Source organism: Triturus cristatus, chromosome 11, assembly GCF_964204655.1.
Source record: "Triturus cristatus chromosome 11, aTriCri1.1, whole genome shotgun sequence".
In the NCBI taxonomy this organism is placed as follows: Eukaryota; Metazoa; Chordata; class Amphibia; order Caudata; family Salamandridae; genus Triturus; species Triturus cristatus.
This window is the reverse complement of record NC_140594.1, coordinates 297,221,595-297,247,851: the sequence shown is the minus strand read 5'-3', so window position 1 is coordinate 297,247,851 and position 26,257 is coordinate 297,221,595. Positions and strand designations below refer to the sequence as shown.

The 26,257-nt window shown below is 44.5% G+C and overlaps 1 protein-coding gene across 2 annotated transcripts in view; it reads left to right on the top strand.

Moving 5' to 3' along the window:
- The window catches only part of DDX54 (DEAD-box helicase 54), a 100,357-nt gene extending 74,339 nt beyond the window's left edge, over nt 1–26,018 (top strand). For both annotated transcript variants that reach the window (XM_085635628.1, XM_085635627.1), the window contains exons 12-20: nt 10,075–10,209; nt 10,459–10,680; nt 11,156–11,229; nt 18,370–18,561; nt 20,241–20,383; nt 20,647–20,763; nt 21,205–21,309; nt 23,292–23,389; nt 24,399–26,018. In XM_085635628.1, the coding sequence (XP_085491754.1) occupies nt 10,075–10,209; nt 10,459–10,680; nt 11,156–11,229; nt 18,370–18,561; nt 20,241–20,383; nt 20,647–20,763; nt 21,205–21,309; nt 23,292–23,389; nt 24,399–24,646 (1,334 nt within the window). In that variant the 3' untranslated portion in view covers nt 24,647–26,018. The remainder of the gene's footprint in view (nt 1–10,074; nt 10,210–10,458; nt 10,681–11,155; nt 11,230–18,369; nt 18,562–20,240; nt 20,384–20,646; nt 20,764–21,204; nt 21,310–23,291; nt 23,390–24,398) is intronic.
- The last annotated feature ends 239 nt before the right edge of the window (nt 26,019–26,257 follow it).

Here is a 26,257-nt window from a genome sequence, read left to right as displayed (position 1 = left end):
AGATACAAGATAAAGTTGGTATTGAATCCATTTTCATTTTTAAATATATGTGTATTCAATGTTTGATTTTAAATTACAAACCGCAACATATGAACATTAATCAAGAGGAAAGAAATATATCGCAGCCAACAGCACATTGCAAATCTGTGTTCAAAGTTATCTGTCATTACAATTGTGCACATAATGACTTCTCTGTCTTTCTTTTGACCCCCTCTTAATATATCTTTCTCCGTACAGTTAAGGTGGGCGTTCATCTGGGGGATTTTCCTGGCATCTCGTTAGCTCATGCAGTGTTTTCAAAGCTGCCAGTAATTTTTAATTTTTACTTGTCAATTTCATCCTAATTCCTTCTGCTATGTCCCTTTCACCTACATTCCTTATGCAGTCTTCGATGCTAGGTGTCTTGGGGCTCAGCCAGTGTATTGCCAGTCTCCTTATCTTGTATCCGTTGCACATCGCAATTTAGTTTTCCTGGCCAATGTCTTGAAGCAGCAAGAGTGAAGGCAACTCTAGAGAGAAATGTACAGACAGCTTTAGTTGATGATGAGAGAAACAGCAACCGTGAAGCTGATGAGGAGAGATGTGGGCAGCAGAAGGAAATGAGGAGAGATGCTGGGCAGTCTGGGAAATGGATGAGAGATGCAGAGCAGCATGAGTAACTGATGAGAGATGCAGGACTGCATAAGCAACTGATGAGAGGAACAGTGCAGGCTAGTAATCTGATGTGAGATGCAGGTAAGCATAAACAACTGATGAGAGATGTTAGACAACCTAGGAAACTGATAAGGAGAGATGCAGAAATACCTAAGGAACTGAAGAGCTGCAATGCAGGGCAGCACAGTGAACAGATGAGAATAGATGCATGCCACTAACAAATAAGGTGTGATACTGGCACTACCTAAGGAACTGATTAAGAGAAATGTACAGACAGTCTAAAGAACTAATAAAGCGAGGTACTAGACATCCTAGGTAACTGATGGTATTAAATGCATCACACCCTAAGGTGCTAATGGGTAGAAATCTAAGGGTGTCTTAAGGAGATTAGATGGGGTGGGCGTAACTCCGCGGAGTTACATGAAAACTCTGCGAGATTCCGCAGAGTTAAGAGAACTGGCAGAAATCGGTAAGTCGCGCTGCTTGCCCTGATCTTTGCTGTTGCTCAACTAGATCTTCTACTCAATCTGCAGCTTTCTCACCAAGAACGGTTGCAACTACCTGCGTTGAGAAAATCTCACCAGGTGCCCTCCTAGCACCCAGAAATCCCGTGACAGGACGCCATTTCTCACTCACCAACTTACCGTTGGTGAACCGTGTGTGAGAAAAAACTCAGAAATGCGAAATTTGGGCAGAACACTGCTTTGCCTGCATAATGCTAAGTGGCCAAAACTCTGCAAACTCCACTGTCTGAGCTGGATTTATCGCCCATGCCTAGAGTTGAGTAGGAGAGATGCAGGGGACTCTAAGGAGTTGGTAAATGTAAATGACTGACAGTCTACAAATGGACGAGGAGAGATGCATGGACAGCCTGAAAAACTGATAAGAGATGTATATAGTGTACAAGGAACTACTCGTGAGAAGCTTAAAAATAACTGAACAGAGATCCAAGATTCCATGGAGCTTCTGAAGGAAGAGTCAGGTAAAATGTAAATAACTAATGACCGTTTTCTAGATAGTGTAAGAAGCTGCTGAAGAAATATGCAAGCAGAATAAGAAACTACTTCTTCCTGCAGCTCTCCACTAAAGAGATATGCAGCATACAAACCAGCTCAAGAGAGAAGCACAGACGTTAAGTAGAACTGCGGAGATGTGCAAAGAGTGTAGGGACCACTGACAAGAGGAGATGGATCCTAGTGAGAAATGTTTAGATGGCTGTACTCATGAGAAAAGATGTTGGGAGAGCCTAAGAACCTATTAAATAGAGAGAGCAAGAGACACTAATTGTACCACAAATTGACGATATTTAATGAGTGATTAGCAGCCACTAAGGAGATATGCAGGGAATCGAAGGATACAAATGCTCTTATATGTTCTAGAGTTACGTGATAATGGAAGCAGGCTTTTAGGACCCTTTGGTGGTGATGAATGGAGAGTGAAACAAATCAAATCAGAAAACCATATGTTCGAGGCATATGAGCTGCAGATCACACACTTAGGATAGTAGATCGCCATCTGGTGTTGGACTCGGATGCTTGCAGGTTGTTGTTGTCTTCGGAAGAAGTCTTTGGTCACAAGATAGGTGACTCCTCCCTTGGACTACAGTGCGCATGGACATCCACTCCATCCTCAGATTGTTTTTTTCCGCCAATTGGTTCGGATGTAACTTTCCAACTCCGGTTGAAAATCTCAAAAACAAGCTTTTCGAAGCGAAAAAACGTATACAACTACATCGAAGCACCTTTCCTCGACATCGAATTCATCGGCTGATTCCGGACTTCGACGCGGGCGGTTGGGCCTATCCACGCCGTGAGGCCTACGGCTCATGGAAAGGACGCCGTTTACAAAATGCCCCCAGTGTGGAGCAAAATTTCTGCGCAGTGACCATCACAAAGTCTGTAACCTGTGCATATCACCGCAACACGACGAAGCCAGCTGTCCAGCCTGCGCCACATTTCGATCCAAAAAGACCATTCGGTCATGGCACACAGACCAGCCCCGGAACCAGAAAACCTCTTTGATGAGGGTCCCGATGTCCCGGAAGAAGATTCCGAGGAACTTCAGATCATCTCAGAAGCAGACTACCACATTACTCCGGGGCAGCGCGTGAGTACCCCTGCCCCAACCCCTCCAAAACCAAAGGCATTGGTCAAGACTTTGCCAGCTGGCCCCAGTCGAGACCGAAAACATCCTTCAGAAGCACCGCCTCCGGGCTTGGCTCCGAAGAAACATAAGCCTTCCGGTGGATCGGGCCCGAGTACGCCACATGTCATTGTACCCCCGGCACCTTTGGCACCGAAGACAAAAGACCTCTCGGCACCGAAATCGGATCCGACACCTTCGGCACCGAAACCATCGAGGCCCATAGATAAACCGGCACCGAAAGTTCCCAAGCCGAAAGACTCAACTTCGGCACCGAAACCTTCATCGGCACCGAAACCACCGGCTAAGGACTATTATACACCTCCTAAAGCCAAAGACTGCACCGATCAACCAAAACCTCGATCGGAACCGAAAAAATCGGCGCCAAAATCCGTTCCTGAAGAACAAGAACTTTTCCATCCAGATCCAACACAAAAAAAGATCTATATTAATCCAAAAACTGGGCATGTCACTGCAGTGCCATGTAAGAAACGGAAACTGGACACACCACCTTTCCCAGTTCCTATTCAAAAGAAGGACTCGGCAACATCACCTATTCCTCCTTCCTCTCCCATATGACCTCCTACCCCACCCCCTCTGCCTACATCACCCTTACCTCTACCATCTCCATCCCATACACCACCTCCACAGGATGATGATGATGACCTAGGGGGAGGGGGTGACCCTGGTGATCTTAATGATCCGTTCACGGATCCAAATACCGCACCATTGGATGATTGGGCATACCCTCTACCAGATATGCCTGACCCTACACCATATCCCTCCAAACCATCACCTCCAGATGACCACCTGGGGTTTGGACAACTAGTACACAGAGCAGCGCTTTACCATGGCGTCACCATGCACTCCGATGCACCCGAGGAAGACTTCCTCTTAGACACTTTTGAACAGTCTCAGAAGTCGGTACAAATTTTACCCATGATCAAAGGGGTCATAAAACACGCCACAGAAGTATTTAAAGACCCCGTCCGTGCCAGGGTACTTAACCCAAGAATTGAGAAAAAATATAGACCTGCCCCAGAAGATCCTTTTGTTATATCAAAGGACAGCTCCCTCTGGATTCTTTGGTCGTTTCCAACGCAAGGAAACACGCCAACTCCCAAACCACGGGAGATACACCACCCCCGACAAAGAATCCAAACTATTAGAAGCCTCGGGCAAACGAGTAGCAACACAAGCTGCTAATCATTGGCGTATTGCCAACACCCAAGCCCTATTAGCACACTACGATAGGGCTCACTATGATGAGTTGGAGAATCTGCTACAACACCTGCCAGGCCAATACAAGACCCAGGCAAATGACCTTCTACAAGAAGGAAAACTTATCTCAAATGCGTCAATTAAATGTGCACTTGACGCCGCAGACACCGCCTCTAGAGCAATAAACACAAGTGTATTCCTTAGACGCCATGCCTGGCTACGCATTTCAGGCTTTAAGCCAGAGGTACAAAGTACCATACTTAGCCAACCATTTAATCAAGAACAACTGTTTGGACCAGCAGTAGACACTGCACTTGAAAAAATGAAAAAAGACACCGAGACTGCTAAGTCCATGGGAGCATTGCAGTCTCCACAACCACGCGGCTCCTTTCGACGCTCCTTCTACAGAGGAGCCTCCAAAAATATGGGAGCAGACACCTCCTCCACGTTCAAAACCTCTACACAAACATCCCCCAGTAGAGGATATTTCACAGGAGGATATAGAGGAAACAACACCAAGGGACGAGGTCGAGGCAATACCAACACTTGTACCTCTCCCGCCACAAAACAGTGACTTTCCTCCACTCCCCCCAGACCATTCCACTCCAGTCGGGGGAAGACTCAAACAGTTCCTACCTGTCTGGAACTCCATCACAACAGACAACTTGGTAAGACAAATTATCCAGTATGGTTACTGCCTGGAACTCACCACTACCCCCCCACACATACCACCCAAGCAGCGTTCCATGTCACCAGACCATCTTACGCTCCTCAAACAAGAAGTTCTCTCAATGCTTCAAAAACACGCAATAGAATCCGTTCCCTTACAACATCAGAATACAGGGGTATACTCTGTACTTCCTAATCCCCAAAAAGGACGAGACTCTAAGACCAATACTCGACCTCAGACTCTTAAATCTGTACAAAAACTCAGATAATTTCCATATCATCACTCTTCAACAAGTGCTCCCACTACTACAACAAGGCGATTTCCTTGCCACACTAGATCTCAAGGACGCTTATTTCCACATTCCCATGCATCCTGCTCACAGGAAGTACCTAAGATTTGTGGTGGACGGACAACACTATCAGTTTACAGTCCTTCCATTCGGGGCAACAACTGCGCCCAGAGTATTCACCAAATGCCTAGCAGTAGTAGCAGCGCATCTCAGAAGACAACAAATTCATGTCTTCCCATATTTAGACGATTGGCTTATAAAAGCCAACTCGTTCAACAAATGCGTTCTACACACTCACCAAACTATTCAAATCTTACACAACTTGGGATTCACAATAAACTATCCCAAATCTCATCTCCAACCCTCCCACATACATCAATATCTGGGAGCCACCATAAATACCTCCAAAGCCCTAGCATATCCCAGCCCAGCCAGGATAGCCAATATACAAGCTCTAATCGCAAAATTTCAAACCCAACACTCTCTTCCAGCAAGAGTGTTCATGCAACTGATAGGCATGATGACGTCATGCATCTTCATTGTGCCTTATGCAAGACTTCAAATGCGTCCCTTGCAAGAGTGTCTGACACGTCAGTGGAATCAGGCTCACGGACAACTAACAGATCTGGTGTTGGTGGACAGCCGCTCACATCGTTCTCTAAAATGGTGGAACACAATAAACCTGTCCAAAGGGCGGCCGTTCTTAGAGCCTCTTCCACAAATAGTGCTGACAACCGACGCATCTCTCACGGGATGGGGAGCCCATCTTCAAGGACACACCACTCAGGGCAAATGGACCACTCAACAGAAAGGGCTCCATATCAATTACCTGGAACTACTGGCAGTATTCCTAGCACTAAAATCATTCCAATTACATCTCCAGAACAAAACTGTCCTCATCCGGACGGACAACATCACAGCCATGTATTATATAGAAAAACAAGGAGGCACACATTCTCTCCAGCTGTCCCAGCTCGCACAGAACATTTGGAGATGGGCCATTCCCCAGAACATATACCTGCTTGCAGAACACCTTCCAGGAGTCCACAATCAGATTGCCGACCTGTTGAGTCGACAGACTCAACAGATCCACGAATGGGAATTACATCCACAAGTCCTACTCCCCTTCTTCCAAAAATGGGGCCAACCAGACATAGATCTGTTCGCCACACACGAAAACGCAAAATGCCCAACCTTCGCTGCCAGGTTTCCCCACCCACAGTCGAAGGGCAATGCGATATGGATGAATTGGTCAGGCAGATTTGCGTACGCTTTTCCGCCTCTCCAACTCATTCCATTCGTGGTACGCAAGCTCAGGCAACAGTCTCTCAAGCTGATCCTAGTAACTCCCACATGAGCACGCCAGCCCTGGTTCACAACACTGCTGGAACTCTCTCTAGTTCCACACCAAAAACTGCATCTCTCCCCGTCCCTAATAACCCAGAACCATGGAGAAATAAGACATCCAGATCCAGGTCAACTGAATCTAGCGATCTGGCTCCTGAAGTCCTAGCGTTACAACAAACAAATGATGGACGGAATGCTGACAATGCAGACATTCTCCCCCAGTCAAGAGATCTGGGTTAAATCCATCGTTCTTTTGCCCACTACGCCACCCCAGTTTAGACATGGCCATATGCAAATCAGTCTTGACCCTGTGCCTCATGGGAACAGTCCAGCCCGAACTGCCAAGCCATGTCTTCCCTGGACCGGAATCAAGCATCCTAGGACCGGTTTCTGGCTATCAGCCGTCATCAGCCAGGATAGCTTGACTCCAGTGGCGTAGTGAGCACGGGTCCCACGTCTGGGAATACCCATCCCACTTAGGGCGAAAAGCGTTACAACAAACAAATGATGGACGGAATGCTGACAATGCAGACATTCTCCCCCAGTCAAGAGATCTGGGTTAAATCCATCGTTCTTTTGCCCACTACGCCACCCCAGTTTAGACATGGCCATATGCAAATCAGTCTTGACCCTGTGCCTCATGGGAACAGTCCAGCCCGAACTGCCAAGCCATGTCTTCCCTGGACCGGAATCAAGCATCCTAGGACCGGTTTCTGGCTATCAGCCGTCATCAGCCAGGATAGCTTGACTCCAGTGGCGTAGTGAGCACGGGTCACACGTCTGGGAATACCCATCCCACTTAGGGCGAAAAGCGTTACAACAAACAAATGATGGACGGAATGCTGACAATGCAGACATTCTCCCCCAGTCAAGAGATCTGGGTTAAATCCATCGTTCTTTTGCCCACTACGCCGAAGTCCTAGAGTTCGGTTACCTCAACCTACCACCAGACTGCATGAATATTATAAAAGAGGCCAGACGACCTACCACTAGAGCCTGCTATGCTGCAAAATGGAAAAGATTTGCCATTTACTGTACTAACAATGATATACGCCCACTGGATGCCTCCATCCAGAACATCATTTGCTACCTACTACACTTGCAAAAGATGTAATTTAGCGTACTCATCCATACGTCTCCACCTAGCAGCATTAGCAGCCTACTTACAAAATCGACAACACTTGTCATTATTTAAAGTACCTGCGATCAAAGCCTTCATGGAAGGCCTTAAGAGAATTATTCCTCCCAGATTACCACCCTCTCCAGTGTGGAATCTAAACATTGTTCTTACAAGGTTCATGGGACCCCCATTTGAACCTCTGCATAAATGTGAACTACAGTTCCTCACATGGAAAGTGGCTTTCCTTATTGCTATCACATCCCTTAGAAGGGTAAGTGAGATCCAGGCTTTAACCATACAAGAACCATTCCTACAACTACACCGTAGCAAAGTGGTTCTTAGAACAAATCCTAACGTCCTACCAAAAGTCATATCTCCGTTCCATCTTAACCAATCAGTCGAGCTACCAGTGTTCTTCCCAAATCCGGACTCGATAGCTGAAAGAGCTCTTCATACCTTAGACGTTAAAAGAGCCCTGCTTTACTTCATTGACAGAACCAAATCATTCCGCAAAACCAAACAATTGTTTGTTGCTTTCTCTCCACCACATAAAGGCAACCCCATTTCCAAATCCGGGATAGCCAGGTGGATAGTTAAATGTATCCAAATATGCTACCACAAGGCTAAACACACACTAACAGTTTCCCCTAGAGCGCATTCCACACGCAAAATAGGGGCTTCCATCGCATTCTTAGGAAACATTCCCTTAGAAGATATTTGTAAGGCAGCCACATGGTCTACAACACACACCTTCACTAAACACTACTGTGTTGACGTGCAAGCAAAACAACAAGCTTCTGTGGGTCAGGCTGTCCTTAAAACTTTATTCCAAACTGCTGCAACTGATACAGGTGACCACCGCTAGGGGAGACACTGCTATACAGTCTAACCTAAGTGTGTGATCTGCAGCTCATATGCCTCGAACGGAATATGCTACTTACCAGTATGCATCGGTTCTTGGCATGTAGAGCTGCAGAGCCACACACGCCCACCCACCTCCCCGGGACCTGTATCTGTTCCAGCATCGTCTTAATTAGACATTACACATGGACATCCCTCTCTTTTTTACAAACTCCCATCATTTCCCATCATGGCGAAAAACAATCTGAGGATGGAGTGGATGCCCATGCGCACTGTAGTCCAAGGGAGGAGTCGCCTATCTCGTGACCAAAGACTTCTTCCGAAGACAACAACCTGCAAGCATCCGAGCCCAACACCAGATGGCGATCTACTATCCTAAGTGTGTGGCTCTGCAGCTCTACATGCCAAGAACAGATGCATACTGGTAAGTAGCATATCCCATATAGAGCACAATGAGTCACTACCAAGAGATACTGGGAGAATATAATGAACACCAGGAATAGCAAAGAAGTGATGGGGGAGAGAAAGTTGATGCTGATGAGAGATTTAAGATTCTGAGTAATTGCTGAGAACATATGCAGATTACACCGGGGATCTTTACAACAAATAATATTTTTAAAAAGTTGCAGACTAGACAAGAATTTGATACAGAGAGCTTGGAGCGAAAAAATTAATTGATTTGAAATTTTAGAAGAGTACCGAGTTATACCGGTACCTAGTGAATGGAGAGTAGTAGCGAAACCGATACTGAGAAAGAGTTCCAGTGATTGGTTGCCAGAAGAGAAAAAAATTGTAAGTGAGACTTTTCACAAGGAAGGTTAAGAGGGGCAAGGTTAAGCTTAGAAACAAAAAGTAGGTTTTATGAGTGTAGTCTGTTTCAAGTGATAGTAATCCATCGATTTAATGAAATTGAAAGGAACTGAAAGTAAGAAGAAAACTATGACAAATAAAGATAAGCTAGAGAGAGATATGCGTAGTAGGGGGTGAATGTAAGTGTTAAAAATAAAAATGAAGAGGGTCTAAGTCTCAAGCTGTGGAGGGCAGCAGATTGAGAACAGTATTTGAGCCAATGGAAGATGACAGTCGCGATGGTAATATTAGTTGTTTGAAAGGTCAGGGAAGAGAGCATTTTACAGATGTATCAAGCTAAAATCTAGAAGCAATAAAGAGTTGTGACTGAAGAAAGAACCAGACTCGCAACCTGTGGGCAAAAGTAGAGATGCCTGAGAACTAGATATGAAGGGAGAAGAGGTGCATTAGATGAAGGAAAGGAAAGAACGCCATTTCCATACGAATCACATCAAGATGGAGAGAATGAGATCACATCAGTGCTGAATTGGAAAGAGAGCAGTGGAATTGGTGCCATTGAGCTAGAAATTGTAGGGTAGGAAGGAGCTCTTTGGATAGAAGTGAGATGTTAGATCATGTGAAGATATAATAGAAGCAGACACAAAGATATTGTAGAACACTCAGCAGGAGGAGTGAGTTCAAAGTTTACTCAGACCAAGATACTGACGAGGAAGAAAAGAAAACTAGGAAAGTGTGAGTATCAGAAATGCAAAAAGTGGACAAGAGAAAAGAAAAAAGTGTTCATCGGCGTCAAAAGCAGGGAAACAATAGTGGTGAGGTGAGGATAAATAATTTAAAAGAAAGAGTGGTATTAGTGTGGATCTTGTATTGCTTCTTTCAGTGTAATTGTCTTTCATTCAGCCTTCTCACTGCCCTCCTTTACTCTTAACCTTCCCTAATTTCATCCTTTTCTTCTTTCAGGTCGTGTTGCCAGGGCTGGCCGGAGTGGCACTGCCTACTCATTGGTTGCGATAGATGAGATACCGTACATCCTTGATCTGCACCTGTTCCTGGGCCGCCCCCTAAAGCTGGCTAATCCTCAAGACCCTCCAGCGGGTAAGAATAAAGCTCCCCTTTGGCCTGGCCTGGGCAAGTGAGGGCACATGGCAACTGTGCCCGCAACGGGCCGAGGATTAGAAGGATTTTGCTATTAACATGTAACTACTTGGCCCCGTTGGCGTTTGGCAGGAGGAAACCATTCAAAACTACTAGGCTGGTGATGTTAGTGGTGATGGTTAGTGCAAGACGCCCCCTGCTGGTTAATGTCCATTATATGGGTTCTCATCCTGCTTTGCTGTTTTTCAGACCCTGATGGAGTGATTGGCAGAGTCCCACAGAGCATCATTGATGATGAGGAGGCCCTACTAATAGCGGATCACGAAGCCTCATTAGACCTGCAGAATCTGAAGAGGGTGTCTGAGAATGCCTACAAACAGTATGTCAAGTCCCGGCCTAGCCCATCGCCAGAATCCATCAAGCGTGTCAAGGAAACAGATTTCACGGGTGTGGGCATCCATCCCCTTTTCAGTAAGGAACTACCCCTTCACATTCAATGATGTGCATGCGCTATGACTAACAACCAGCACTAATGTGACAGTCTCAGCGCCTTTCTTTGGACTCTCCATCACTTCGCAATGAAGCTTCCAGAATCAGTGGGTATTACTGCCCCATGGCCAGTACTCCTGCACCATTGACTTCCCCAGAGACTGCATTCTTATCCACCACCTCCCACTCCTCCACAGCCAAGGCACTTGCCACAGTTCCTGCAGCGTCTCCGCAGCTTGTGTCCCAACACAGATTTCTACAGCCCATTGGGCACTCTTGTTACCTACAGCTCCTCCTCAGCCAATGCTTCAGCCCTATTCTCTACAACTCCCAATGGCTAGGCTTTCATTGCTATTGCATATAGTGCTCAATTGTGAGAAAAGCCTTACTGCGCATGCGTTTTCTCCTTAAACCCTTGTAGGAAGTGCTAACTGTATCACTGTCTTTTCTAACAAAGGTTCAGATTTGGTGGAGGAGGAGCTGGAAAGACTGAAATTTGTGGACTCTATTAAGAACTACCGATCAAAAACGGTGAGTATGTCTGCAGAATGAAAACCCGTGCTCCCTTTTGCCTCGCAGTGTTTAAAAACACTTATTTAACAGATTGCTTGGCTCGTTCACATTCAGCATTGGGTCCTGCTTCCAGAAGCATGATGATTTGACGTTCTTTCTTTTTAGGTCTTGCTTCAGACATCTTTAGCTTGCTTTGGAGACCTCACGTAACCAATATTTAAAAAAAGTAAATGCAAGAGGTAGTACAGATAGTGGAAGCTTTCGCTCATCTCACTTCTACCATGCGTTTCAGGGCTTTTTTCATATATTGCTTTTGCTGGGATGGACTGTCCTTCAAGGCCATTGGCATTTCATTGCCGATTACATTGATGTGTAGCTTGTAATTTGAGCCCGTGTGTTCTTTACTTTATTTACGAACATATTTATATTTTATTGCAGGTTTATGGCTTTTTTTTCTTAAGCAAGTGTGTCCTGTTTGTCTTTGCAACTGGCTAAGTCTATGCGCTAGTAACCCCTGCACGTTCATTTGTTTAACTTTGCTGTAATTATATTGTTGGGTTTACTACTTTTTTGTTCACAAAGTAAAAATATGTGCTCACATAAACTTTCTTATAGGTGCATTGAAAATACTGTCCGTTGCCAAAATTATCTTCTAGGTAATATTTTGCTGTTTATTCCTTTTAGGTTCACCATGTGTAATGCTCATATAGAACAGAGCAGCTTAGGACTTCTAATGCAGTCTGTTAAAAAAAGAGGCACTATTTGCAGGTTTCGTAATGTTGTACCCCAAGAGGTTGTTTCATATTATTTTATTTCTAGGTCATCTTGGGGCAACACTTAAAACTTGCCTAACTATTAGCAAGCACCTTCCCCCTATTAAAAAGCTACACCAGTTTCTTTTGCTGTTACATGATAAAAAAAACTGCTTGTTAAATTCCCTTGATCAACAAAAACCGTTGAACTTTGGCCCATTGATGTCACATAATTTTTAAAAGTCTTAGCCCACCATATCCATCTTTACCTCTTCTCTTTGTGGGAGATCTCTCAACAACTGGGTCTATGAGGCCTTGCTATTTTTTCAGATGTTCTTCCAAAACCATGTTGCTATTGGTCGTCACCTTTGCTTTTTCAGTTTTGACCCATTGGCATGTAGCACTCCTAGAGGCAATTTATTACATTGGTAATCCATGAAAATGGGCATAATGCAGAAAGAGACAATGTCACTTATTCTTGCCTCACATTCTGCTGTCTGTATAACGTGCTTCCATTGCCATTTTATCATGCTGCGTTGTAGATTGGTGTAAAATGACACAGTAATACTCTTTTATGTAAATAAATGGCTCACTATTTTCAAACAGAAGGCACTGCCTTGATGCACTTGTAGCACAGCACAATTTTCCATAGTCATTCCAGGTCCAGATTATAGTATGGTCAGCATGTTCATGGTCTCTGAGGCAGGAGTCAGCCCTCTGGGTATATTCTTTGCTGTACTGTGTGCATGAGATGGGTTCTTTGTATGATTTTATGATGTGGTAATTTAATTCTAGTTACCTGACAGCTTATTAATGGCCTGGTAGGCTGTTGTACACCACAGAACTGAGAACCACAAAATGCAACTGCAAGCATCTTTATAGGAAATGGCGCACCAGCAAGGGGCCCACAGACGAGCTACATTAAAGACATCCCTCAACCAATACCACCAACACCTGAAAGAAATTAAAAGGAGCGCATCGAAACCACTTCTAACCACAGCAAAGAATTCTTCAACATTGTCAGAGTTCTTCAACCCCCCCGGCCACTGAAAACCTCCTCACCCCTTCCCAGGAACACTGCGATACCCTGGCGGACTTCTTCCACTACAAGATCTCCACAAACTTCGAACCCCAACCCACTGCTGCTGACATCATCAGCCTCCTCGCTCCCACAGATGCAGACCCCAACCACCTGCTCACCACCTGGGACCAGCTCACCACACAAAACATCACAGCCATCATGAACTCTGTCCCCTCAGGAACCCCCACAAACCCTTGGCTCCACCACATCTTCAACCTCGGGAGCAAGATGATCAGCAATGAGCTCAACGCCATCTTCAACGCATCCATCACCACTTCCATCTTCCCTGAAGAATGTAAACACGCAGAAGTCAACCCCTTCACAAACCATCCGCCTAACCCAGCAATCTCAAGAACTACTGTCTATTCTCTCTGCACCCCTTTCCTGCCAAAGTCCTCAAAGGCCATCAACTGCCAACTCACGGAACACCTGGAGAACAACAATCTTGTGGACACCTCGCAATCTGGATTCCACACCAACCACAGCACTGAAACTGCCCTGATCGCTGCCACAGACTACATCAGAACCCTCCGTGTCCGAACAGAAACAGAAGCCCTTATCCTCCTCGACCTTTCAGCAACGTTTGACACAGTATCCTACCACACCCTTACCAAGAGGCTTCACCATATTGGAATCCAAGAAAACGCCCTCAAATGAATTGCCTCCTTCACCGAAATAGCCTAGAGAATCCTCCTACTACCTTTCACCTCAACCTAGGAACATCATCTGCGGCATCCCTCAAGGCTTGTCCGTCAGAACCCATGGACTATCATCATATCCTACATTTACGACACCCAGCTCATCCTCTAGCTATCAGAAGACCCCTCCACCACTGTGCCAACTTTTGCAGGTGCAATACGAGTGTGGTGAACTGGATGAAAGACAGCTGCCTAAAACTCAGCACAGACAAGACAGAAGTGCTGATCTTCAGGCACAACACCTCCCCATGGAAAGACACTTGCTGGCCTTCTGAACTCGGACCCTCGCCCACTCTGAAAGACCTTGCCTGTAACCTTGGCATCATCCAGGACAGCAAACACACCATGAAAAACCAGATCAGCACACTCTCCTCCGCCTGCTTCCTCACTCTATGCATGCTCTGTAAGATCTTCAATGGCACCCCATCAACACCAGACAAACCTAGTCACCAGCTGGCTGCACTACAGCAACGCACTCTACGTAGAAATCACCTCGCTCCTCCTGAAGAGACTGTAGACCTTACAGAATTCCGCGGCCAGACTCATCCTCGACCTCGCAAAGTGGACCCACATCACTCCCCACCTCAAGAAGCTCCACTGGCTCTCCCATTCAGAAGAGATATCCGTTCAAGATGCTGATCCACACCTGCAAAGTCCTACACAATCAAGGACCAGCATACATCAACCACCGCCTGAACTTCCACCAACCCTCCAGACAACCTCACTCCACCTCCCTCGCTCACATCTCGCACCTGCCAAAGCAACAGTGGAGGATGCTCCTTCTCCTAACTCGCTGCGAAGTCCTGGAACGACCTCCCCCCTACACCTCCGGACCTCATTCTCTCTCCTGGAATTCAGGAAAGGACTCAAACCTGGCTGTTCAACTGAATCCTCCCTAGCAACAGAGTTCTCAACACCTGGATACCCTCACAGGTGATTAGCCACAATTTACGAGTCCTGTTTGATTGATTAATTGATTGACTGATTGATTTGAAATTCTTTCTCGGTCAGTTCTGGCCTGTAACCTTGGTTACATTTGGCTTTCACCATTAGTGAAGGTAACTGGCAACATTTTTTAAGGACTCTATTCCACGAATTGACTCCTCATGCCCCCATTATCTCTTCAATTGAGCGCCAAGTACACATGACTCTTGCCATCTAAGGAAATTGTCCCCATGTTTATTTCGCTGCCTGCATCCAGCATGTGAATGCAAACCATTTGACCTCTCTGAAGACTGACCTGTGTTTGTGTCTAACCTAATCCAATGAATCTCATCATTTTCCAACACATGCTCCATTTCTACAAAGCCATTCCCATATACAAGACTTTGAATTGACCAGGTAAGGCAACACATACCTCATCCTGAACAAATACTTGATCACTTCTGGTTGATCTGTATGATCCAGCTTCTGATCTGCAATCTTGTCATTCAACCAATCCGCTGTTTCACAGGTGGTATAATAATAGAATTGTGAAGCTGGTGTTTCCAGGATTCCTTGTTCGTAAGGCCTTTTCAGGATCACAGGCTTCTCAGCCTAATACTTGACCACAAAATAGACAAAATTGAGCCTTATGGATACATTAAATTGCTTTTGGGCAGCTTAGACGTCATTCCATCCAGACCCTATCATGGAAACAAAGGAGTGAGGTGTTCCTTGTAACGCCAGAGAGTTTGAGAAAATTAACCAAGTAGCCAAAACAAAATACTCTCAAGGGAAAAGATTAATATTCCCGTTTGTGAAAAGCATTGCAAATTAATTTGCAATTTAAATTAATTCACAGTACTTACAGGAGTATATCCTAAAGGTGAAGTACATTTGTTTTTTTATAATGAAAAAAAAACACTCCGTAGTTCACGAGCATTAAAAGAAAATCGCATGTGTACATTTTACAAAACAACAGTGTTTTTCAGCATGTGGGAAAATCTTCTTTCCTCTTCTGGCATTTCTAAGCTCCGTTGGAAGCGTTTCTCCTCCAGGTAGTCAACAAGGGTAGTCCTAAATATTAGGTCACCCATCACCACATTTTGCTTCTTGGAGCACCACCTGTGCCATTGTCACATGCACCCATATGTATTTCATTCCCTTCTAAAAGACCCAATATTCACCTGAGCAGAGCAGATGCTTCCACTTTAGCTCCATTCCGATGCCCTGTTGATCTTTCTGCCAGGCTATCTCTCCTTACAGCACCTCTCTTCCTCTGTTCCTTGTCCTCATTTGTACTGCTCTAGAGGTTAATAGGAAAACTGGGACTGTGTGATCAGTCAGGCTCTTGGCATCTCAAATGAGGTGGCTGCCAGTGTGCTTACTTGTTTATTTTAAGATAAAGCTTGTTTTTTCTGTATTCTTTATATCCTCCTTGTGACTCTAACATCATTCTTATTCTGCCCTCCCTCATTTTGTGATATCTTGAGTGGCCCGTCGCCCTCTTTATTTCTGTCCATTGTTCTTTTCACACTTTTTCCAGCCAGTGATCCCCCTCTAACGTAATAATATTTAGAATACTTCCAGGTTCCAAGCTGGACCTCACACACCATTTTTTCTGTAATTTATACATTACTTTAAATGGTTTCTTTTTGTCTTTTCTTTCAATTGGTACATCCTACGAATATCAAAGTTACAAAAAAATACTCTTCCCCTGAGAAATGGGTGACTGTGTTCAGATTTTCTTACTTGGCTGCAGCTGTGTGTGGCCGAAAGGACTCCTCCACAGGATCAACTTTACCTACGTTCTTATGTCTGACCCTTTCACAGCAACATAGAAAATTTGGATTTTCACAAACTTTCTTCTTCTCACAGTGTGTTTTTGTTCTCCCCTTTTGGGGTTTCCGCGAAACTTTAGAACCATTCCCCGGTTTTAATCGGGAGAAGCTGTACGTGGCAGAGCATTTCAGAAGGCAAGGTTTAAGTCAGGGGCACTTTGAGTATAGCTAGCGATGTGGCGGGAAAATGCTAGGTGTAGAGAGGCACTCCTGTGGCGTGTGATCAGACCATGACGAATCCATGTCTGGAGGCTGTGCTGAAAAAAGAAAAGCAGTGCCTTCAGAAAGAGGTGATGCAGCTTTAGTTCTGTAATCACTCTAAAAGTGCCTGCCTCGCCCCAAACCAGGATCAGACCAAGTGGATTCTTCTGCAAAGCTACCCCGAGGAAACCAAGTCGCTGCTGCCTTTAGTTTCACCCCTGCACAATTCTACAACGTTGCTGGATTGCCCCCAGCCTGATCTAATGCATTTGTTCATCTATCTTTTTGTGGTATAGAGGCACCTTTTAGGGCTGACTAGGGTTCAGACGCAACCTTCTTTAAGGGAAGTTTGGCACTGAGTGGGTCTGCACTAGTTTCGGGGGCTCATTCCTTTGCAAGAAGATAACCTAACATAAGCATAATGTGTATTTGTAAAGTGCACGTTCACCCAAGAGTACCTTTAACGCTGAATAACAGATGTTTATTGTTACCCAACTCAATGGTACTCATTTTATTGAGCTCAGAAGGATGAATGGCTGAGTGGACCTGTTGGAATTTGAACCTGTGACCATGAGGTTGAAGACCGGCCCCTACAGGGGACACATTAGTCCACTAAGCCACCAGATGAGCAGCCGCCTTCCTTCATTTGACGTGGGGTGCACAAGGAATTTGGAAGTTGTTCTTAGAAGCAAGAACTTTTATAATATATTTCATTGCGAATGCTTCTCGCTCCCACACTCTAAAACAAAAATAAGATCCGTAAGATAGAAGTTGTGTACTTTGGCATCCTGGGCTTTCAGTCAACATTGCAGTGAGTCATAAGGTATTAGCATATAATCAACGCTTAAAGTAAAACTTTTTTTATGAAACACCATTCCAGTCACAACCACTAGGGGGTGGAATAATGCACAGCAGATGAACCTAAAATATCATCAAGCTCAAAACTATTGTTACAGTTAAGTAACTAGTTTCCTATCCATTAGGCCTCTCAAATGTACTTAACCCCCCCTAAAGTCCCATTGAGACCCCTTGGGGTGACTGGCTAGACTTCGAAGGGGTGCCTCAGAATATCCTTTCCTCTTTGAAGAATCCCCCGATGGCCCTTTACCCTTTTCATACTATTTTCTTATGGAAGTCATCAGATTTAACATTCAGGTCTAGCAGACTCCACCTCAGCAATAGAACCTGAAACGAGACCTAATATGGTTATGTCCATTGGCCGGGGCTTATTAGCACAGATAAATCCAGTGTTTTACACCAGTAGACTGGTGCGTATGTATCTCTAGATAGAAGGGTTCCTCAAACAAACCCCCTGTTCCTTAGTTCTTGATCTCCTTTGATTCCCCTGTGGCAGCTGCAGTTGCCAAAAGGAATCTTACAGGTCAAGGTTCTGCCATCCCATTGGATAAGGAAAGTCATATGTTCAACATCTTCATAAACGAGTTGTGCACATCAGGAGCTGACACCCATGCAATAAGAAATTAAGAGCATCGCTGTAATATAGTGTGGTTGTTGAACAAGTATGATAAAAGTATATATAGCCTGTGAAGAGTCGAATATTACGTTGAGTCTGTTGAAAATTGTCACCAGGAAGGAAGTACTAACTTTTATAACTGGATTTCCTAGTTAATCATGCACCTTTTATCGCTGCTTTCTCCTTGCAGACTATATTTGAAATCAACTCCACCAACAAGACTGCTGCGAGCTGCGTCATGAGAGCGAAGCGCGACCGGGATTGCCAGGCCATAGTCAAGTTCCAGCGAGTACAAGAGGAGAAGGCAGCGTGTGCGGCAGCTCTGCGCCCTCCGGAACGCTCCACACCCGTCTGCCAGGAGGCAGAAGAGGACAACATAGAGGTCTGTCTCCAGAATGCATGAACTGCCAGACCAGATATTATTAAATTTTTAGGTCACGCCTGACCCAGCGCATGCGCTGGTCTGGCGAGACTTATTGAGAGGGCTCCAAAAAGTGCTACCAGGCCAGCCTAGAGCTACAGTGCATGTGTGCGGGCTCGCGCGCCACGCTTTACCGCGAATACTTTCACTTTCGCGGCCCCACGGCCGCTTTGATGTTTGATCGCGATCACTTTCGCGGCCGCTTGGCATAGCCAATAGGTCTCGCTTTTGGGACCTTATAAGTATTTAGTTATGCAACTGTTGCATGGCTAAACACTTGTAAGGCCCCAAAGGCGAGACCTATTGGCTATGCCAATGCTTGTTAGTTCTAGTCTACAGACACAGCCTAGCTGCCTGTTTGTGGAAGACCTCTTGTGGACAACACCTAAAAAGTACAGTGGACTTGAGGCATGCCCATTGCTTACCACTGGTTAGTTTTATTGTCACTGCTTCATTTGCTTACTACTTTCCCAATACTTTGCCTTTCTCTTCTTGTATTTGTCCCTCCGCTGGAGCAGATCTTCTTTTACTTTTGATTGGCTGACTGGTAACCTTTCAATGCACACATTTACAGAGCTCATTTATTTTTTATGAGTCACTCTATGAGCGTGCTTCTGTTTTCTTGCTCTCATTCTCTCGTGTGCTACTCCCCTTCCACCCCAAAATACCTGCACGCTGCACCGCATCAAGCATTGGCAAATTCAGTAGGTCAACAAGGTGAGATCCTACAAAGAACGTTTACCACTTAGACTAACGCTAACCTGTGTATAGGCAATTCCCAAGGTCTTCTAATCATTTACATTTCCTAATCAACTTTGCCAGCTTTCTACCTGTTTGAGTGTAAGTGTGGCACCCTTGCACTACTGCCTTTTTTCGAGTTATCGTGGACTGTGTGTTACTCTATCTACTTTTGTTTCAAAATAAGTGTGTGCCTTAGTGGGTGTGTATGTTGACCATTCTACACAAACTCAAACTGTCAATACTGCCAAAGATGATGTTTCTTTTGACCCCACGAGCACCGTGTTAGAATGTATCGCAAACAATAATCAAACTTAAACCACTGAAATCATAACGTGAAACTCTGATCTTTTTGAAGAATTAGTCCATTTTGTTAATACACGAATGCTGTGTTTTGTTCTAATACACAGACCATTCCAGCAGTCTACAATTATGCTTATGACAACATCTTATTACCAAATATATCATATAAGTCGTACAATACATGATGAATTGTTGTGAATACAACCGTTAACAGAATTGAATTCCCAATGCATTTTGGGATGCACTCCCTTCTTCAGGGGCTGACGATTGTAATGATTCCTAAAATGTGCCTGCACACCGTGTTGACCCAGGCACAATCACTCTCTCACTGATGCTCCTGACACACAAACTTAATGTGTATTTGTACAGTGCATGGTCAACCCTTGGGGCATCTTGCTGCTGAACTGCAGATGTTTATTTTTACCCAACACAAAAATACTAATGTTATCAACCTCAGATGGACGAAATACTGAATGGACTTGTCGGTATTAGAACCCTATGATCATGAGGTCTCTTGGGTAGTGGACTGAGCTGTGAGACCCGACTCACATCTCGCTTAGTTGATTTTTCCTACATTCTCAGCTCTGATTTCTTCACAGGAAGTGTTCTCCACAGTCGTGGGGAGAAAAAGAAAATCGCCTGTGGAAGAGGATGGCGTGATCAAGAAGCAAAAGAAAGAGCAGTCTCAAGACGAGCAATTCTACATCCCTTATCGACCCAAGGACTTTGACAGTGAACGAGGGTGAGCGAGTGTTGCTGTGCAAATCTCATTGGGTACCAAGCTGTATTTGTGTGGTGATGAATATTAGATAATGATTTTTGATTCGAAATCGTTTGATTTGCAAGTGATTTCCAACTCACCATTTACTAGAATGCAACATAATCTCAGTGATCTCATTAATGTATTATTTGCGGGAGACAGTTTGCATTCCCAGTCGCATGGATGGAGGGTGTCCTTTCTTGCCATGTACATTTGTTCTAACTGCCTCTCTCCCCATCGTTCAGGTTGAGTCTTGGTGCAGATGGCGGCAGCACATTCGAACAGCAGGCCTCACGGGCGGTGCTCGACCTGCTTGGTGATCATACCGAGGACATGCAGAAGAACAAGCAGGTGCTGAAATGGTGAGTAGAGAGCCATGACATGCTGGACGTAGGAGAGAATATTCCCTAGGTATCTTATTCCGTCTGTTTCAAAGTTGGTAGGTGTTGTGTTCTGTTTAAAATGTTAATTTACTTCAGGCATACGTGGATGCTTTTAGTGATTTCCTTCTGTAATCTTGATGTCACTGAGATGTGTTTTTCTCCCTATTCTGATGATGCATATGTGGCTCTGAATGGTGCTGTTTGTTCTTACCTACAAAACTCAATAAAATTGGTTGTAAAAAAAAAAATATGTTAATTTAACCAGAATATTGTAGAATTTAAGGTTAGGCTTTTAAAATGAAAGGTTTTTTTGAGCAGGGGTATGGATTATAAATTTGGGACCTACTTAGTGCCCTGATTTATATACAAGGTTTTTTTCTTATACAGCTCATTTCCATTATGATCTCCTTTTATTTCCAGGGACCGTAAGAAGAAGAAATTTGTGGGTGCGACAGGAAAGGATGACAGGAAGAAGATAAAGACTGAAAGTGGCCGAATCATCAGCAGCTCCTACAAGAAGAACATGTATCCTTTCTGTTGATAAGGATCACCAATCGCCTGCCAGGTGTATTTTAGTATTTATATAGCACTTTTCATCCTTGATGGGGTGCACCAGTTTGCTCACAGGCACTCTTTTGAAGTGCATGGTTGGAAAGAGTGTTCCTAGTAGTCTGGTCAATGTGGGAGTTAATTGAGGTGTGTGAGGTTTGTCTATACACTTTACACATTATGCAGCAGCACTCCGCATGAACTTGAAGGCATAAGCATGAGGTTGAAGAAAAGTGTGAGAGCAAGATACAGTTGTGTATCAGGATATCTAGCTTTGTAAGAATTAAATAGACGTGTGCACGGGAACGACCAGGGTTTAATGGCCTCCGGAATTTAAGATGGTTATAAATTATTCGTACTCTAGCAGAGAGTGAGTTCTCTATCTTAGCTGTATGAGCTGAGACAATTTTCATCAGTGCAGTATTTTTTGATGGAACAGTGGAGCCTAAGTCAAAACAAACTCTAGTTTTATGATATGAACAGAGTTTGTGCTAAAGGAGGAGCAGTGCAAAGCCGCAAGTGCCTCTGGGAGCTATGCACATTGCTTTGATATGTCTGGCCATGAGACTCTGAGGAGACTGAAGAGGCAATGTGAGTATGGATACTAAGGTTCTGAAGTTATCTCGCAGCTTTCTTCTTAATTCTCCGTAGCTTCCGAATCGCATGAAGGGGGCTCCAAGGAGTACGCTGTCAGCATAGAGTAGACCGGAGAGCAGCAGAGATGGAAGTAGGATAGGAGCTTTTAAGGGAGACATGAATTAGGACCGGAACAACTTGGATACATTTTGGGTGGTATTCCTATGCAGGATCCTGTTTTGAGATCAGACATGTTGATTAGATCTGGCGCAGTAGATATACTGCTCTCACGGTCTTTTGGGTATTACTTAATTAGGTAGTAGTGAATCCTGCTGGCACAGCTGGAGTGGCAGGGCAGTATCTTCACCCTGGGGCACTTGGATTCTTTGTTATGGGAGGATTTCAGCTGTTTGTTTTAGTGTGTGGATTTTAAGTCTGCAGATGGGAAACAGAGCATCCAGGGTCGCTTTGCTACTTTGTAGCTGGAAGTGAGATGAAAGTTGCATTTTTTGAGTAGTGGCTTGGTTACTAGATTTGGCGCAGTGCAAGCTCAGATCCCAAGACCATATGCATATGTATATTTTGTTAGACGCACATTTGAAGGAGGTTACCGTTTCTGAAATGTGATTTAGTTCTCAGATCTGGAGAGGAGGATTTACGGACATCGGAAATATCTTGTGCTTGGTAGGTGTACATCTGTTTGTTTTAATGGGTGAGGTTCGATTTTAGTTTGGAGCGGCTGATGTGAAACCTTTCCCTGTGCATTGAGCTCCACGATTAGGTCACTGATTTCTCCGTTTCTCTTTGTGACTATCTTGCTGAACTTGCAGCATTGCTGTAATTGAAGCTGGCACAATAGGACCAGTGACTGTTGGGGTCCATGACTGTGACAAAGCACACCAGTGAAGGATGTGGGACACTATTAACAGAAGTTAATGTTTGTGTTAAGCGTACTGAGTGAACTGCTTAATTAGCAAGGACTGTTGGCAGAAAGGGTTTTGATTACCTGGCACAGATAGCAGTGGATAGTGCTAGGTAAGGAGCCGGGTAAAGGTAATGTTGGACACTTGGATGTAAGAGGGCATTAATGGTGGCACAGCCAGTAGTGTGTATGTAAGGGTAAGATAGTGGATGAAGGCACATCTAGCAGTTGGATGGGTGGAGCAGGAATGGACGTCTTTCCTGGAGAATGCACAAACGGGTAGCTGTTGACACTTGAGGGTGATGGAGGTCAATGTGTAAGGCATAGATTAAAGCACCCACTCAGGAGTGGGGAGAGAGTGCACTTAGCTACGGGCAGACAGAGCGGAATATTTGTCTTGCCTGAGTAGCTTTAGGGTGGCAGTTTTGCTGTATTCTGTTCCTTCACTTTTGGCCACTAGCTACGAGGACTGGAAGAAGAAATACAAGATCGATGATCGGGACTCCGAGGAGGAGGAGATTGGCAGCAAGTCAGGAGGCGGGCGGCGCAGGGGAAGAGGTAAGCAGCTAGTATCAAAAATAGATCCAGGCAGGTAAACATTGGAGATTAGTCCATTGATTCAGAGTGGACAGTAAATTCTCCCACGTCCCTTCCTTGTCCTCTCTCTTCTGTCCAGATTTAAACTCTGATCATCTCTACTTACCACCTATAATTCTATTTTCCTGTAAGGTCTTCCCCCTTTCTCTGAGGTGTTTTTTCTCTCCAGTTCCTCACGGGTTCTTTTCATCTTGGCTGTTGTCCCCGGCTCGGTCTCCCATTTCACTATTCGATTGGCTTCAGCTCACCTCCATTAAATGGCTGCCTGTTTTTTAGCAGCACTCCAGTCCCTGGCTGACATGGTTTTGCAGCAGGTATCTATTCTATGTCACGATTGTTTGTACATATTCCTGCCATACAGTGGTTGGGTTGTACTTAATTTGAAGAGATCTGGATTGATAAGATTTCAGTTGTAAAACAGCAGAGAAAATTTGACATGTTGTGGTCCACAGAAGATTAAAATAATAGCCCTAGTTGAATGCAAACGAGTAAATTTGTGCACATGTTGGAAATGTTGATACCTTGTTCAGGCATAGTCTATGAAAAAAAGTCTTATGTTGGTGTTATAAGTGGCATCCATAGGTTGACAATATTTTTATTAAGCTGATGCTTTTCAGACTCCACATCAGTGTATGTGGAGTCTCAATACTGCAGTGGTGCTCTTATTGCAACTCCTGATACCTTGGTGTCCCTCAGTACTCCACCTATCGAATTTAACAATTGCAGAATTCTGCTGCTTGGCTGCCCTTGGCCGCATTTCTTGCCCTTCATGTGGACCATAGATTAGACAACTGGCTTCTAAACTTGAATTTTAAGGCCATTTGCAAGACATGCCAGCAGGATGCTGTGTCGTTGCAGTGCCTGAGCTTGACAGTGATCATCAAGAAATCAAGATTACCTAATGGCAGTTCTGACTGGCAGCAGCCTGTTAAAGAATTAATTACCATAACTTGTTTTTATTTCCTCTTAGGAGGGAGACGCCAAGATTCAACTTCCAGGACGCCTGGTGCTCATCGAAAACAGCGTCCTGAGCTGAAGAACAAGCAGCAAATCTTGAAGGAAAGGAAGGTCCAGGAAAAGCAACGCTTCCTGCAGGGCGGAGGATTGAAGAAGCTCAAAATGAATAACCGACACAAAGGGCAGAATGGACGCCGGACAACCTTCGGACATGGGCGAGGAGGTGGCTCCTCCGGTAAAAGAGGAGGGCGACACAAGTAGCACCACCAGACCTCTGTTGTGAGAGTAGCTGTATCCCATGGGAAGCTTCTGATCTGGACGTTCTCCCAAGTAGAACCGTTGCATTGACTTGAATGTGCTGTGGTCAAGAAAGAACATCGCAGAAGATGGCACAGCATCTCAGAGGCACTTTTTTAAGTCACTGAACTCTGAACTATCTTTTCATCATGTGCCATTCTACTGGACCAAGAACCTTTACTCCACAAACCACTTTAGTCTGTTCCTTGTTTACATCAAGGATTTCAGCTGTAAAGTGTTTGTTTGTTGTAACCAAAGACTCTGCTGCATTGAATAAAAGTGTGAGCAGCATGGCTATGCACAATTCTGGTCACTGATGGCCTGGCTTCTCCATTCTGCTGCCCCCCTCACCCCCCCTTTGCTGGTTTCATATGGCATTCAGAGATCCATTAATTAGGGTTGGAGGTATCACCAGTGGAGACTTGAGTTGTTGTTCATATTGAAAAGTACATGATTTATACTGAATATCTTCAAGATACAAATTACGAAAGCGATCGAAATAGCTTCTGGTGAAAGCCAAATCACTGCTATACTGTGACACTTATGCTAAACCTTTCAATTTAGCAGCAGTATGTCTTGAGGCTTCACCTTTTTTAACATTCTCCAGGGCATTTTACCTCTCAACGCATATTGGATGATGAGCTACAAATTATAGCACTCAGACCTGAGGAACAGAGGCCACCAGTTGGCTTTTAGGCATCCGCTGAATGCAAAACTTCCAGGTTGCCTACCATGTAGACTTAGGTTGTTGTGTCTTGTGAGAGAGTTATTTACAAATTTAGTATTTTGCATTATTTTGAAAACCTAGTGCAGAAGTCTTGTGCTGCCAAAAATTGATAAAAGTTTCCTGCGTACAATTGGAATGATTCACCTTCCCCTTCTAGATGTTTCTGGTATTTGAGAAAGTTGCAGAAAAAACCTAGAGAAGTCTTTAAATATGGAAAGAACAATGGCTTTCTTCCTGTACAACTCCCTGGAAGTGCCACAGAATAAACATTCATGAGTTAAAGACACACTTCTCTAACTCCCCCAGCTGTAACACCAGAAAATAAATACTAGAAGATTCTTCATTGTGCCTTATGAGCTAAATGACGCTGAACAGGTCCTTTGAAGCAGCATCAAGAAGAAGTGCCCTTCCTCCTAATGGTTAAGAGACACAAGCTAGAAGCATCTGGGAAAAACTTGAAATGTTTAGATACCGTAAGAGCTGCACATTTTTAGACGGTTGTCTCAAGGTTTGAAGGGGAATGTGATAGAAGGTGATATGGTACATTCTACTCCCTTGTAGCAATTGTTTTTCAGCATTCTAAATACATTTGTTGTGCATTACCATACCATCCAATGTTTTTTTTTCCAAAATAGCTTGTTCTCAGCTTTAAAGGTTCTTTGAACTTCAACCTTAGCTAAAGCCAGTAGGACCCAAAGCCACCACATTGTGAATGCCATCTTCAGACTGTGTTCTACTATGTCATCATTCCTTTTGAGACTTATGTTCAAGTGTATAACAACCGTATGAAAGCACCCATTTTGACTGGGATGATGGGAGAGTGTACTGTGGTTATTGAATAGCTGAAA